The sequence below is a fragment of the Staurois parvus genome, unplaced genomic scaffold (assembly GCF_062004578.1).
Source record: "Staurois parvus isolate SC_StPar_1 unplaced genomic scaffold, SC_StPar_1.0 ptg000160l, whole genome shotgun sequence".
Classification (NCBI taxonomy): domain Eukaryota; kingdom Metazoa; phylum Chordata; class Amphibia; order Anura; family Ranidae; genus Staurois; species Staurois parvus.
Window position 1 is genome coordinate 672,405 of NW_028317956.1, and position 15,634 is coordinate 688,038.

Genomic DNA, 15,634 nt, shown 5'->3' on the forward strand with positions numbered 1-15,634 from the left:
TGGGCATGACAGCCGGGTGCCCAGTGCGCATGCGCGAGAAGCGGTGCGCTTTGTGAATGGTAAGGCGGTACCTGGGACACATGACAGATCCCAGAAGCCGCCGGACCAATCACAAAGCGCAAGTGCTTCTCGCTCATGCGCACTGGGCACCCGGCTGTCATGCCGAGCACCATTACAGAAGCCGGGAAGACAGCGCGCGGCTGGATCGAGGAACAGGTAAGATCAAACAAAAACTCTGCGGAAGTAAGAGCGGGTACCTGTCAAATTCAGGTACCCGCTCCCCACTTCCCCAAAGGTCAGCAGTCATCTGTACTGTCCGCAGTCTCTGGTCATCCCTGTGCTGTCCGCAGTCTCTGGTCATCCCTGTGCTGTCCGCAGTCTCTGGTCATCTCCTGTACTGTGTCTGCAGTCCATTAGTTCAGAATTTTTTTTTTCCTGTTTTCTGCCTCTAAAACCTAGGTGCGTCTTATGGTCAGGTGCGTCTTATACGGCGAAAAATACGGTATATTAGCGCAGAACCCCAACCTCATACCTAATTAACATGTGTACTGTGTAGGCTCCAACACCATATGACTCCTGCCCCCTTTATCCCCTCCCTCTCTGAACCCCCATTCCCCCTTGAGCTGTCACAGAAGATAAGGCAAAAACTTCCAAAGGAGATATCTGTTTTTGTGACAATCAAAATGCCAAACTTTTTTTTTTGTCAACTGATCCTGGAGGCACTGCAATGTGATCAGTGATGTGGACAAAGCAATCTCTTTTAAAGATCCAATTAATACATATGGTTCCCAGATAATGGACATATCAGATATCAAACTGATAAGAACAGATACTACACTTGATCTTAGCCAAAAGCCAGAGAAGCGATAGCCAAGCATTTTTAATGGAAAGCTTAACCCCTTGACGCCGATCACACTCAAATATGCGGCCTCTCGGTGTCTGGGCCTTGACGCCGAGCGGCCGCATATTTGCGTGCAATTAGAAAATACATATGTTCTGAAAGTGCACGCCCTGCACATATGTCTGCGACTCCCGGAAAGGTCCGGATCTCCCCTTTTGATCGGGACCTTTTCCGATCATGTGACCGCCATGACAGCGAATCACAGCGGTCACATGACCCTAAAACCCCACCCTGCCTCCCAGCTTCTGAAACTCTTAAAGGGCCGGGAGGTGCCGGTGCGAAGAGGTTAAGAAATAGTTAAAACCCCTGTGTATTTTCTTTTTAGCAATCTGTATCCCATTGGGGAGCTTTTCTGTTACTTACTGTTACAGATACATAACAGAAAATGAATGAAAATCTTTCCAAAGTCAGGGGAAACCCCCTCTAACACAGTTACCACCAGCACGTGTCCCCATTGAAAGATTTCCTCTTTCTGAAACCAACAAGAGATTCCTCAAATATGGACTCCATGGATTCAATATGCCCATAGGCAGTTTTACTTCATTATAACTTCAGAAGACTCATAGTCCAGGTTTAAGGCTACGTTCACACTAGCCTTGTGTGCAGGCGGCAGAGAGGCGTTTGGGAAGCGTTTTTACCGCTTCCCAAACGCCTCTGCCAATTCTGCACATTACAGCACATGGTGCTGTTCTAACGGGAGCGTTTGCGTCGCGTTGCGTCGCGGCAAAACGGACGCCTCTGGTCGAGTCAGGAGGCTTTGAAGCCTCCTATTCTCGTCTATGGTGCCGCTCCGCAAACGCCCGGCCGGCGTTTGCGGTGCGGTTGCGACGCGTTTGCGGGGCGTTTGCGGAGCGGTAATACCACTCAAACTGTATTATAGGCGTTTGTGGGGCGTTATTAACGCTCGGCAAACGCCTAGCAACTGCCACTAAACCGCGCATGCGGCGTTTGCGGAGCGTTTGCCGAGCGTTAATAACGCCCCACAAACGCCGGACCAACGCTTGCCAAACGCTATAGGGGCGTTTGGCAAGCGTTGGTAAAACAGCCAAGTGTGAACGAGCCCTAAGCGCTTTGGATGTTCTCGTTTCAACTCTCTCGCCTTTCCCCTTCTCCCCTTTTTTTTCCCCTCTTGGCTCTTCCGCAGGGATGAATTACGATGTATTCTATATATTTTCTGGTTTGAACTTTGTGCATTCATAATGCCACTATTTCTTTTGTTTTTGCCAGAAGTTAGGCAATAGGTGTATAGTCCCTTATTTGCTCCTTCTGCTGATATTATTGACATGATAAGGTTGATGTTACTCTTTGACATACTGGTTACATTCTCATCAATCATAGATATGTTTTATCTATGCAGGACTGCTTTTGCAATGTTACTTCTTAGGCCTCATGCACACTGGGTGTTTTAATAACGCTGGTAACGTTAGCTGTGTAAGGTCACATTAAAAATGTGAGTTTTTCAGCATTTTTGCATAAGTGCTTAGCGACGTTTTGCCGCATTTTTTCGCGTTTGCGTTTTTAGCTTGAAAAAAAACATTCAAAAACACCGGTTTGCCACGTTTTACCATGTTTTTCAGCATTAGAGCATTTTTACAGCTAAAAAACTCTTCTAGAAACCCACTAGTTCTGAGCTTTTTTCCAGCCAAAAAACACAGCTGCCAAAAAAACGTTGATTACAGTCTGTGTGCATGGACACATAGGATAACATGCTGGGGAGTTTTCTGGCTGTAGAAAAAACCGTCAAAAGCCAAAAAGAGCCGCTGTAAAAATGTCCAGTGTGCTTGAGGACTTATTGTTATACCTTATTTGTATACAAGACAGTAGTTGAGTTTGTACTCTCCAATCTTGAAAAATCCTCAATAAAATTTATTGAAAGGAAAGATTTCCTCTCACCTTCTGTTGCAGGGGCAAAGCAAATTTTTGGATTTTCCATCACTTTTCATTCCAGTAACAAATTCAGTCCATTAGGCACACATAGCCAGAAATCTCTAATGAGTAGCCTGTAAATAAAGTTGAGGAAAATTGAAAAACTACCCTTGCAGTGGGGTTCTTTCCCCCGAGTTGTGCTTGGGCCTTTGGTGTTCCCATTTACAAATGAAGGGATGCTGGTCCTATATTGTATGTGGTCGACTTTAAATTACAACAGAGAAATAGCAACAAGACAATTGGCTTCAAGGGACTGGTCACAAGAAAAAGAGAACCCTGCAAGAGTGAGGGGTAAGAACAGTAAAACTTCTTTATAACGTTTCCTTAGACAAAGAATTTAACCCTTGCAGTGTGGGGTCTCTCTGCAAGAGATGTTTTTATACTTCCTCAGTGTTCAACTTTAAAACTATATAGCTGGCATGACTATAAAGGAATCACTCCTTTCAACTATGATGTAAAGTAGATGATGAATTGACTAGGCATATCCTGCCAAATGGCCAACAGTGTACCAGAGCGTCCTGATATAAAGCCAGCTGTAAGAATCTAAAGCAGCCTTTCTCAACCTTTTCACCACAGAGGAACCCCTGAAATCATTTTCACTTCTCTAAGAACTCAAGCTAAACATTATGTCTACAGCTCAAGGTATGTTAGTGAGATTAGAAGCAACCTTATATATTTAGCGCAAAGGACAGGTCATATTTTAACTCTGCACTGCTCTAAAAACAAAATGATTTTCTCTAATGTCATTAAATGAAAAAAAATCATGATAAAAACTAGAAAATTGTAGTGTCATTTTATATGGGTGGTCATTAGAGAAATTCACCCTTACATTGGTGGTCAGTGGAGTAATTCCCTCTTACATCCATGGGCAAGTGTTGGTAGTTACCCACTTGAAGACCAATCCATTTCTAGCACTTTTTGTTTACATGTTGCAATCAGTATTTTTTGCTAGAAAATGTCTTAGAACCCCCAAACGTTATATATTCTTTTAAAGCAGAGGACCTATAGAATAAATTGGTAGGTTTTGCAATTTTGTTTATGTCACACAGTATTAGTGCATCAGTTTTTTAAATAATTTTTTTGGGAAAAATTACACTTTGAATTTTAATGCAAAAAACACAATACATAACCCATTTTTTTTGTAAATATAAAAGCTGATGTTACACCAAGTAAATAGATACCAATTATGCCATGCTTTAAAATTGCACACACCCATGGCGACATATTACGCACATTTTACTATCAATTGGCGACACTTTAAAAGCCTTTACAGGTTACCACTTTAGAATTACAGAGGAGGCTTGGAGCTATAATTACTGCCCATGATCTTACATTTGCAGTGATACCTCACATGTATGGGATGTGGGATGTTCGCTGTTTGTGCTTGTACAGGACTGACTTATTTTATTTTTTTTATACACTGTTGCTTTCATTTTTTCTTTTGATAACTTGGTCAATAGGCACATAACAGGTACTGTTTATGGAGAGATCTTGGGTCCCCGCTGCACTTAAAAGCATTCAAAACACCAAGGTTGGTATTTTCAAATGCTTTTGACTTTTTAAAAATGGCTTCCGTCATGCCACTCGGGTCTCCACGTGGGGTGGGACGGTAGATCCCGAGCAAGTGCCGGAAGGCTTTGAGAGGGTTGGATGTCCCCTCTTGCTTCTTGTAATAGCGATAGAGCGGCTAGTTAGCAGCTTCAATCACTATTACAAGAATGCCGACCATTGGCTGCAAATAAAGGCACTAGGATGATGCCTGCAGCTGCAGACATCATCCCAGCATAACCACCGAAAGTCCAGTGACCTACTTATACATCGCTGGAGCTCAAGTGTTTATTGAGAGAAAGAGAATGGACAACTTACAGTGGTGGCCCATGGGAGAAAAACTCCCTTACATAGATAGTCAGTAGGAGAAGGTCCCTCTAACATTGGTGGTCAGTGAGTGGGGTGCCCCCTTTTTGGTGGTCACTGGAAGAATGACCCTTTACATTTGCGGTCAGTAGGAGAAGGATTCACAAACACTGGGAGGTCGGTGAGTTAGGTGCCCCTTTTACTGGTTTCCACACTGGGAAAATGGCCAATGTACATTACTGGTCAGTGGGAAGAATACCCCTCTTACAGACAACTAAAAAGATCAGTTGGTGACACTGGGTAAATACCTGAAAATTGGAAGAAAAGCTCAGCTGGTCCCCTGACACTTGCTCTTGGCAAATTAAATTGGATTCATGCAAATTCAATCAAGCACTGTTCAAGGAACCCCTAGTAACCTCTAGAGCAGGGGTCTCCAAACGTTCTAAACAAAGGGCCAGTTTACTGTCCTTCAGACTTCAAGGGGGCCAGACTGTGGCCATTGGGAGTAGAAATTGTACTACCGTCAGTGGGAGTAAACAATGCATCTTTGGCATTAGGGGGAAGGAATAGTGCTTCATCGTTGGTGTTAACAGGAGAAATAGTGCCCCATTGTTGATGTCAGTAATAGTAGTTTTGCCCCTTTGTTAGTGTCAGTGGGAAGAATAGTGTCATGCACCAGTGTGAGAAAAAGTGCTCGAAGGGCCAGATATAAGCAAGCAAAGGGCCATATCTGGCCCCCGGGCCACAGTTTGGAGACCACTGCACTAGAAGAACCCTATAGCTCCCTGTAGCACTGGTTCAAGGATAAGTTCACTTTTTAATAAAAAAATAATGAATGCAGGTAAAAAATATGAATTTACTCTTTTTTGTTTTGGTAGCCTGTAATGCATCCCACCAGCGATAGCAGATCCATGCCATGCAGACCTGTCAGTCCTGTCAGTGTATTTGTGTGCTTGTACCTCATACAAGCAAGTAGGTACACACTGACATGAAGACTCTATGAAGTACACAGTACTAAACAGCACCGGGATAGTTCATTGAGAACTACAAGCAGCTGTCGGAACTTATAGTTTCCTCATTCAGAGAATACTGTGAATGACTGGCGCAGCCGAGCAGTCGGAGCCCTACGCGGCCATGTTTTTTTTAAAATTCTGACAGCTGGCAGGGGGAGAAGATCCCCAGCTAGCTGTCAAAACAGGGGATCGGGGGGGTATTGGGGGTTGGTCCATTCGTAACATCAAGCTTCATGAAATCAAGGTTCAGACATGCAGTTAATGAGAAGAGAGACTAACCTTAGCTTATGGGGGAAACTGGCAACTACCCAAGGTTATGGAAATTGTATTTTTATTTTATTACAGAGCACCAAAAAGGAACAGCTGAGTGAAAATAGAGTTTACTGAAATGCAATCCTTCTGTATCTATTTATTTTACGCAATGGCACGGTTTTACTTCAGGCTTTATTTCACATATATATTGCTTTTTTTCCTAGTAGGGTTTTTAATGGTCACTGCACAAAATCAGAAAAGAGGGATTGAAAATTTTTTAAACATGGAGCCAAAACAGGTGTACTTTCCACAGACTGTAAAAAAAAAGAGTCTAATTAAAGCTGCAGCAGGTTACATTTTTAAAACTAGAGAGAAAATGTAATAGAATAAAAAGCCTATGCTCATGCAAATAAATTGTAAACAAGAGGCAGGTCTCTGTGTTGTCGTAGTTCCCCTCCTGTTGTTATAAAAAAGAAAGAAAAAAATAGTTGGAATTAAAAAAATGTGAAAAATCAAAAAGATAAAGATGTCTGTATTTACTATTAAAAGTCATAGAGAAGCAGAGACACACTTTGAAGCCCCTGGGCTCAAGTGCAATGAAATAAGACTTGGCCTCCTACGCTGGTGAACCGCCTCTCTTTTCATCTACATTTTACTGCATACGCTAAAAAAATGACAGCTGGAATCTGACTGTTTGCTGTGGCAACACAGGCGCTCTTTATACACGAGGCTCCATTTTTTTTAAACCATATTAACTTTTTAAACTGAAATTAACTATAGTAATCAACATTTTCTTCATTTCCAGTTTTCATTGTATTGATCTGAAGTTAGATAACACATGTTTAGAACAGAGACACAGAACTAGCTTCTGGCTAAAAAGTGAGACAGGGATCTTATCAGTGATGACAGCAGCTGCTCCTCCACCCTCTTCACTGGTCTCTTTGTGATTGACACATCTTACTGGAAGTTGTTGTTCAGTGCTAAAAAAAAAATCACAACTCATGGGAAGTCAAAGTGGTAAAGACTAATTCCAATTCAGTCTGGGCAGGGACCAGTCAATCAATTAAGGTCGGTTTTAGGGCCGATTTAAGCTTCTGTGCTATGGTAACACACATACACACAGGTAACATGCATCACAACGTGGGAATCCACCTAAGTTGGATCTCACTCGCAAAAGAGGGTTTTTTCCTCCGAAATGTTATAATTCCCACCTCCACATGATCCTGAGAGTCCGCATGGCAGCTGAAGGTTTTTTCTGATATCTAGCCATGTGTATTGATGTTTGTTAATTGCTGTACTTTTAGCATGGATCTGTTCTAATGAAATGTACTGTATATGTTGCTTGTAGCTGAGATCCTGTGCATGTACTTTGATTTACTGTTATGTCTTTATATGACGTTTCCTTTTGCTGTGCTTTTAGCTGCAATTTTTAAAGTTGGGGACTGGGGTCTTAAAACTGAACTCTAGAGAAATATGAAGGACATAAATTAATACACTTTAATAATTATTAATTTATCATTAAATTCATTTTATGACTATAATCTGGTAGCTGAATCTGACCAGGTATTTGCCTCTTGCAGCCCCTGTAGAGCAGGGTTGGAGTGTTAGAGGATGAAGCAGCACAAGTGTAACACTTCAAGATATTTATTACCTCTCACAGAGATCACAGTACTTACCCTGAAAACACATTCATCTGCTTTTCTCTAGCGAAGGATGGTGCCATCTTTCTTTAGGCATTATTCAGAATCAGCATCTGCTCTCTGGACCAAGATGCTGGCTCAGACAGGTAAATCCTGGTGCCTGTGCATTTCTTGTCTGTGTTCATAAATGTCTGACACAAATTAGCCCCTGCAGACCTAAGTAACAATGTTGCAGTTTGATTGCTGAGGGAGAGGAGACAAATAAAATCCTTCCTACTCCCTGCACCAGACTGATGACACTTCAGCCTAGGCAAAGTTACTTGACTGTAGCTCAAGGATGACTTTTCAGTGATGAAATGTACAGCTTTAAAAAATGATACAGTTGCTGTATATTGTGACATGTCAATAATTTATTCATACAGACTTGTACAGTTGTTATAAAGTCCACTTTAAAGTAGCTCTGTGATCTCCTGTCAGGAGAGAGAAAGAGATCGATAGGTTGAGAGTTCTTCGCTACACACATTTCTATCTGATGCTCGTCCCTCCTCAGGCCTGGCATCTCTCTCCTATGTACACATTCCACCACTTGAAACTGGCATGGCATCTTTCTGGTTCCAGAGCTATTTAAAACATCTCTGTCACAGGGACCTTCCTCAGTCCATAACTGCACTGCATTCCTGTTCTCCCCACAACGTAAACAGCTCTGGCTTCTTGTAATGCATCCCTTTCATTCCACATGTTCACTCTCATTATCTCATCCTCTTTACGCTGAATTGCACACCTCTCCCTGTTCACAGCCCCTCTACCTCTTCCTGGCCAGCCTTTCTCTGTCTCACAGTGTCTCCCATTCATTCCTTCAGGCTACACAAATCACAGTCCTGGAGGAGTTTTCATGGAATGGGAGCTATCATAAGTAATACATTGCCCAATAAGAAGTGACAGACAACTGTACAGGTCATCTTGTAAATCCTATGCCCATATACTGAAAAGAGAAAGTAGACATAAACCTCAAGAAGCTAACAAGAGATCTCCTCTGATTCTTTCCCTCGGTCTAATTTTGCAGGCTTGTTTCAACATTCAGTTGACAACAGAGATGCCCAATTTCCCATACACCTACTGCCAAGTTGGACGATCTCAGTGTCGGAAGTGATCCTTTTTGGCACCCTATGTGCACCCACGAACCACCAATTCCTTGACAGGCATCAGGCAACCAGATGTTTATGGTAGATATCCATCTTTACATTTTGTTATTTCATTTTATATTAGGCTCAACTCATGTGTTTTTGGATAACAATCATTTTCAAAAATGTAACTATGGCTTTTAGCTCTCATCTGTTATCATTGCTTAAAATAATGGTTATTATGGCAAATAACAATTGTATTAGATTGGTGAATTAATTCAGGTGTGTTAAATCTAATTTTTTGGACAGCTAAGTCATATTGAGGAGGAATAGTGATCACATATGGGCAAAATTCCACATTTGTCCAAATGTACTCTTAGAACTGGTATGCAGTTATTGGGCTTTTATCTGATCGTTGCACAATAAAATAGTCACCTTTTTTGACCAGATTGGGTGATGCTTACAAGTGCATGGGGTACCCCTATCCTCCATTCTATGGGCGAATAGTTATCAATGGGTTAGAAATCTTGTTTAAATAGCTTGCGTTCTCACAGCTTCCTGTTCGCAGCTCCTCTGCCCCTTTCCATTCACAAAAATGCTTAAAACTGACTCTGAAGCACTATGCAGGTAGCTTGCCCCAAGGGCAGCCAGACTGTGGATGCATTTACGATTGCCCTAAAAAGCCCATGGGCAACTTTAGAATCACCTTCATCATTTTTGCCCTTGAATGGGTACCATGAAGAATCTTTCTAATTTCAGTAAGGACCTGTACAACTAATCCCCTTCAGATCAATGGGAAGGTACCCCAATTCAGGGTCCCTACCCAGTTGTTGTATTTACTTTGAAGCTACCACTGCTCACCCATGCTCATCTTATTCCATGGCAAGCTGTGTGAAAAGCAAAGGGTCTGCTGGATCAAGCAAAGAAAGATGACACTGCTCAGAGTAGCGTAACTTCACGACTGCCTGGTGGCGGTAGTAAAACATATGTTCAGTATAAGTTCTAAGCGGAAAAGCCATGCCAGTCAATGAGAGGGCACGTGTACATGTCGTTACCACTTTCCAAAGACTGTCAGATTTCACCCAGAAAGTGACAGAAATGACCTATTCAGCTTATATCCCTGACTTGGGTTCCATATGAATGCAGCACAAGGGAGCAATCACAAATGTAGAGAATTTCAAGCTTGACATTGATAATTCAGACATTCGAGAATCTTGAAGGGGAGCAATCCTCAGTTAGCCTCTGAAATTTTACAGCGTGTTAGAAAATTTTACAGAAGACAGCAAGCTCTAGGGTCAGTTGTGAGTGCTTATTATTGCCTAGGGCTTGACCCCCTCCCTGCCTGCCTGGTCCAAGAGAGGAGACTGATTTAAGGCAGTGCATGGCTGCCAAAAAACAAGTACCAACAACCTTTTTTCACAGCTGTAAAACAAGTATGTCATACATATAACATTAATTATTAACCATGTCTGTACAGGTTCCTGCACTGAGTCGATGCCACCACATCCTCAGATGGGTTTATATAGAAAGCTAAAAAAGCAATGCCCACATTGCATTAACTGACAGCAACCAGGCAAATTATTATTACCACTAGACCATCTGGCAGTTAAAATCTCTCTAGTCAATAAAAGTTATTGCACTTTCATCTTTGCTATTTGTAGCTTGTTATTAAACAAGGTCACAATGCATAAAAATGGCCAAATATGTGCAAAATAAGAGGAATCCTCCACTAGTAGGTTCCCTTTACTATTTTTACAGAAAAAGTAGGTGGTTACTGACTATCTACTTTTACATTTAATATAATACAGAAATGGGATACCTGGATGCATCCCCATATTATTTATGAACATATTTTGGGCATATCAGTGACAGAACACATGTACAGCAAGAAGCAGACAAATGCAGAGAAAAAAACGCATAATTATTGCAAAATATTTTTATGTCACCCCCCTCATAAGCACCACCTTAGGCAGATGCCTACTTTACTAAATGCTGAAATGCACCAAAGGAACAATGGTCATTTTAGAATAAACACAAGCACAAGCTTGCAGCAGAATGAAAAGGGTGATGGAAGTGTCTGTGTATCACACACGTACCTTGTCAGGATCATATAACTCCTCACTGTTGGACAGCGTAAGATTTAAAGGATCAATGAACTGATGTGGGTCTTTTCCCTTTTTGCGTTCTTTTCTGGCTGCCAGGACCTGGAAAATGGTAAGCTGTTGGCACAGTACAGTGGCTACCAGGAGCCATATCCAACACCTCATTATGTCCTGGAACATATAGATCCTTCAAAGGTTCACAAAGCTGAACAGTAAGAAGCTCCAAATATTTAAAGAAGATGCTGAATGGGATAAAGCAAGTGGAAAGTGATCTACCTCTATAGATAAGCACTTGCCAAGACAAAAGAGGGTCAAGATAAAGCATACATCTACTTAAATCCACCAGGTCGTAAGACAGAGGAAGGCTGAAAGCTAAGTTCTCCCATCAATTTCTTCAAAAGTCTTAAAAGTGTGCAATTAAAAGTCACTGAACTATGAAGTCTGGAGCTTTTTCGAAGGATCAAGATGACATCTCAGCCCACATCGACCAGCATAGAGACCCATCAGTGTAGACACTCCTCTTTGATAAGCATCAAGGTCTAGACCCAGGTGGACAATACGACAATGTCATCTTGTTGACCGCTAGTCATCCTAATCTGTGATGATAACCGGTTGCCTCCACAACCTGTAGCTCAAGCCTCTTATTCAGCCTCCTTTCAGGATAAGGTTTCTAAAGACTTCACCATCCACACTTTGCAGTTTTTCCACGTGTTTGCTCAGGAACAGATCACAAAACTAGTATAACGTACGTCCTTTTGCAGGTAACACACCTTGTGCAGTGATTATTTTGAAAAGGGTCTGATACAATACATCTCAGCTTTGTTAAACCAGCTGTCGGTATATTAAAATAATTAAAAAGATACAAAAAAAAAGAAAGCAAAAATGTACAAAATAAGTCCAGTGAAATATATTTAAAAAAGGCTTCTGGTTTCTTGGATAAATGTGGCTTTTGCAGTGATTGTTCAGGAAGATAGTGAAATATTTTTATACTCTCTGTCCCAGTCTCCTCTGTCTTCACTGTCTCTCTCCCCAACTGCAAATTGGCAGTTGTTCTTCAGGGCTGTTCATTTCACCAAATATATCCTTCATTCCTGTAGCTGCTACTTGAGAGAGAAGGAGGGGCCTCGCATGCTCTTCTGTCAATCCTAGTTTTTTAACAACCCTATTAAAACAGAGCTGATAAGCCCAGTTCAGCCTCTCTCCAGAGAGATGCTAATCACATTTTAATGACCCATAAAACCTTTTTTTTTTCTTCTTTTTTTTTTGTAACCTGAGGCAAAGCAACTGTTTATGAAAATGACAAATGAAACACGGAATAAGAAAAGAAGAATGTCTAGTATTTAACCCTTATAGACTAATGTTACCTTTGAGGGGAAAAAAAGAGGATAGTGGAAAGCAGGGAATAAAATACCCAAAAGTAAATAGTATGTAACTAAATGTATGTTTCCTTATGTCTATGCAAGCTCTAGAAGTGTCTTGTGTAAAATTTGCACATTATGCTTGTTTGCATGGAAAGCCTGCAGACACGGCTGGCTGTAGCAGAGGTGGGCAACCTTTTATGTGGACCAGGAATTTTTCCTTTGATGCCACATTTGTGGGACACGATGGGGTGAGAAGTGATGGCTTTAAATACAAAAAGCATAAAAAGACATTTTATCTATTAAAGCAGTAATTTAAAATATAATAGAAATATTATATTGCAGTTTACAGTTTTCTTGTTTAGGCATTCTTTCTTTTATTTTCATTTGGTGATCCAGCCAGTAAGCCTGAGTTTTTTTTAAAGAACAAGCTCTCTTCCCAATGTATCAGTTTACAGGGATGAGACTAGGACTTTCTTTTCTGCGGGAACAGGGGGGAATGCTGTTCCAGTACCTCCAGCGCTGAAAGTATGTAATGGGAAAGACTATTGAGGTGTGCTGGAGGGTCTATTGATGCTGGCTGCTGGGAAATCTGATGCTGTTAGTGAGTGTCTATTGTTGATGGGGTGGATCTATTGTTGATGGGGTGGATCTATTGTTGCTGAGGGATTCTAGTGTTGCTGGAGGGATTTATTGCTGTTGAGGTGTATCTATTGTTGCTGAGGTGGATCAATTTTCCCTGGTATAATCTATTCTTGCTGGGAGGATCTGTTGTTGCTGGCTGCAGAGGATTTATGTTACTGTTTTTTTCTTTTATCATTAACAAATTCCATACAAATTGATTATGTGTGCTCTAAAAGCAGCTGTACTGGGTGGATATGAGTTTGAAGCAAGGGATGGTGCTCAGGGGTGGGTAGGAGGCGCAAACAAGGGGGAGAAGGGGGGAATACCAGCACCTGAGAAAAAAAGTCCTCTAAGAGACAACCCATTGAACACTGGCAGGGGTGCTTACAATGATCAGCTTTTATTTATTCATACAAAACCTTTATCCTAAAAGGAAAAAAAACAGCTGTAGCCAATTATGAAATGTCAGTTGGGTTTGATTTCAATTTGTAACTGTATTTATTTTTCAAATCTGCTTATACATTTAACACTACCCCCCCACTGACAATACTGCTGTTTGCTATGCCCCATCCAGAGTGGGAGCACTTGTGTTACTGGCTAGATCACCAGGTGAAAACAGAGGGAAAAACCCTAAAATGAAAACTAATACGGCCACCACATCAAATGACTGGCAAGCAGCAATATATTACATTTTGGGGTTAATACAGCTTTAACGAAAACTGCTCCATTGTAAGTTTTTAATGCCTAAGTTTAGTTTTTGTTTTTTTTTTAAATCACCACAGATCCCCCACTCCCCCCAAACAAACACATGTTCATTCATCATTGATGGAAATTTGGAAGCGATAGTACAGCTGCTATAAATGGGGGAGGGGTGAGGAAAGTGCCGGTATAGTCCTCACTCTTGAGGAGTGCCCATGACAGGTCCAGAGGCTAAATTAACTCATGTAGCACCTGAAGGTTACCGCTACAAGGCTATGGGGAGGCTGTGCAGGACAGAAGATTTCGACTAGGACAACACCAGCACAAAGCACTAAATGTAAGTACTGCCCCTTGTGCTGATTTAAAAAAAAACTGAACTTAGGCTTTTCAGGTTCTGCCTACAAATACACATACTACAAACTGCTTGTCATGACCTTTATTAGCAAGAAAAGCTTTTAGTAGCATTCCTCTGCCCACTGAGGGTACCTCAGTGGCCAATGATGGCACTCTCACTGGACAAGGAATGGCAGAGGATAGGGGGCAGAACTTAGCCACAAAGTAAAGGAAATTCAGCCCCATGTATTGAAGTAAAACAAAATCAATCAGGGGAACAGAATAAGCTTTTCCGTCTAATAAAATTAGTGGCACATATCTTGGCACACATCTGTTCTTAAGCAGGATTTCAGTGTCAAAGGCTGGAAATGGAAACGGGTTTACATAAGATTGGGGCCCCAAAGCATGGCCTTTTAGGTAGGCTAACTACAGAAGGGTAGGTATCTTTCTGTGAATGACTTAGAATGACTTAGGAGATATTTGTCCATCCTACAATTGAGCACCTGCCCCCCACAACAATTCCATTGGACCTTTTGTTCTTCTGTGGAGAAAAGTGAAGGACCAAGGCACCCTTTACCTTCTAACTCATCAGAAATGCCAGTTAATAGAATGCCTAAAATCAAGAATACTACTTGTAATATTGGAAGCCTAACTCAGCATGCCTAAAGTGGATCAGAATGCAAAAAGGGAACATTTGTAATCTTGTAAATAACTTTTAATTGTGCCTATGCACTACCCTGACAAATTTACTTTTTGTCTTTAATTCCTTTTGATTACTCTTTTTAGGAACAGCTTCCAGAGTTCACTTCATCTGGCAAAAATGACAGATCATAACCTAATGTAATTTTTATGAAATTAAGCTTTTATTTTACAAAACTTGTATAGTAAGCTGTACAAATAAAGTTATTACCTGCAGAGGTGTGTTGTGACATAACAGGATTCATGTACTGTTTTTATAGGAATTCCACTTGCTGCATTTAGATAGGACATATTTTGCCAATATTCCACCGCTATTTGAGTATTGGTAGAACCTCTGCAGCAAAGAAAATAACATAAAAACTGGAGGACTGCACAGATAAATATGAATTTATAGCTGCCACAAACTGCTGCACTGAAAGTTTGCTCATTGTTCTCTGCAAATCATCAGCACTTCTGTTTAGTACAAACATTGTCAGATGTGGGAGACCTCAAAGTATCTACATATTCCTAACAAACATTAAAAAAAGCCTTTATTCACCACTGTAACTATAGGTATTGTGGAGAAGTGTATCTTCAAAGTTCACAACAGAGGCACTGAAATCACATTTCCACTCTCCCTTGTATCCCATTCACATCTGTGTGTCCTTGCATATCAATGCATGCCTTTTTTAGTTATTTAGAGGTCTTCTTTTGCCAGTATTCCAGAAATCTGGAACAGTATTAGTAGAACCTCTGCAACAAATCTGGTAACATAAAAACTGGAGGAAAGCAAAGTGTCTGCACTGTCCATACCAACTAGACTTGCTAATGTATAGAGGAACAGAGTTTTTCACCATTGGCTCACATCTTAAAGCCCAACTCTGGGCTCAGTCCCCTGCCATCCTGGAAGCCCACTTGATGTATGTTAGGTTTTATATTTTTTCTTTTGCATGCCTAACTTTTTTAGATGTGTTCAGGCCAGTCATGTGGTGTGCAGGGTTATCTCCAGATTTTTGCCACAGTTCCATGGAAATTAAAAATCTCAATTTCACAGATCTTGCATTAAGGTAAAAAATGTTTTGGCATCAGTATTTATTTACCTGAGCCCTCATTTGATCCAGAGCTGTGCCTAT

At 41.2% G+C, this 15,634-nt stretch overlaps 1 protein-coding gene, 1 long non-coding RNA gene and 1 pseudogene across 3 annotated transcripts in view; 1 reads left to right on the forward strand and 2 right to left on the reverse strand.

Annotated features, from left to right (window-relative positions):
• C1QTNF12 (C1q and TNF related 12) overlaps window positions 1-11,894 on the reverse strand; it is a 120,388-nt gene extending 108,494 nt beyond the window's left edge. Inside the window, exon 1 of one of the 2 annotated variants that reach the window (XM_089675931.1) lies at window positions 10,804-11,894. In XM_089675931.1, coding sequence (XP_089532057.1) covers window positions 10,804-10,989 — 186 coding nt within the window. In that variant the 5' untranslated portion in view covers window positions 10,990-11,894. The remainder of the gene's footprint in view (window positions 1-10,803) is intronic. The other variant, XM_089675930.1, reaches the window with a different exon arrangement.
• LOC149463056 (U2 spliceosomal RNA) lies at window positions 698-868 on the reverse strand (annotated as a pseudogene).
• LOC149463057 (uncharacterized) lies at window positions 8,508-14,757 on the forward strand. The gene is made up of 2 exons (XR_016312520.1): window positions 8,508-8,809; window positions 14,610-14,757. It is a non-coding gene; the product is annotated as an uncharacterized LOC149463057 (long non-coding RNA).
• Window positions 14,758-15,634: the final 877 nt, after the last annotated feature.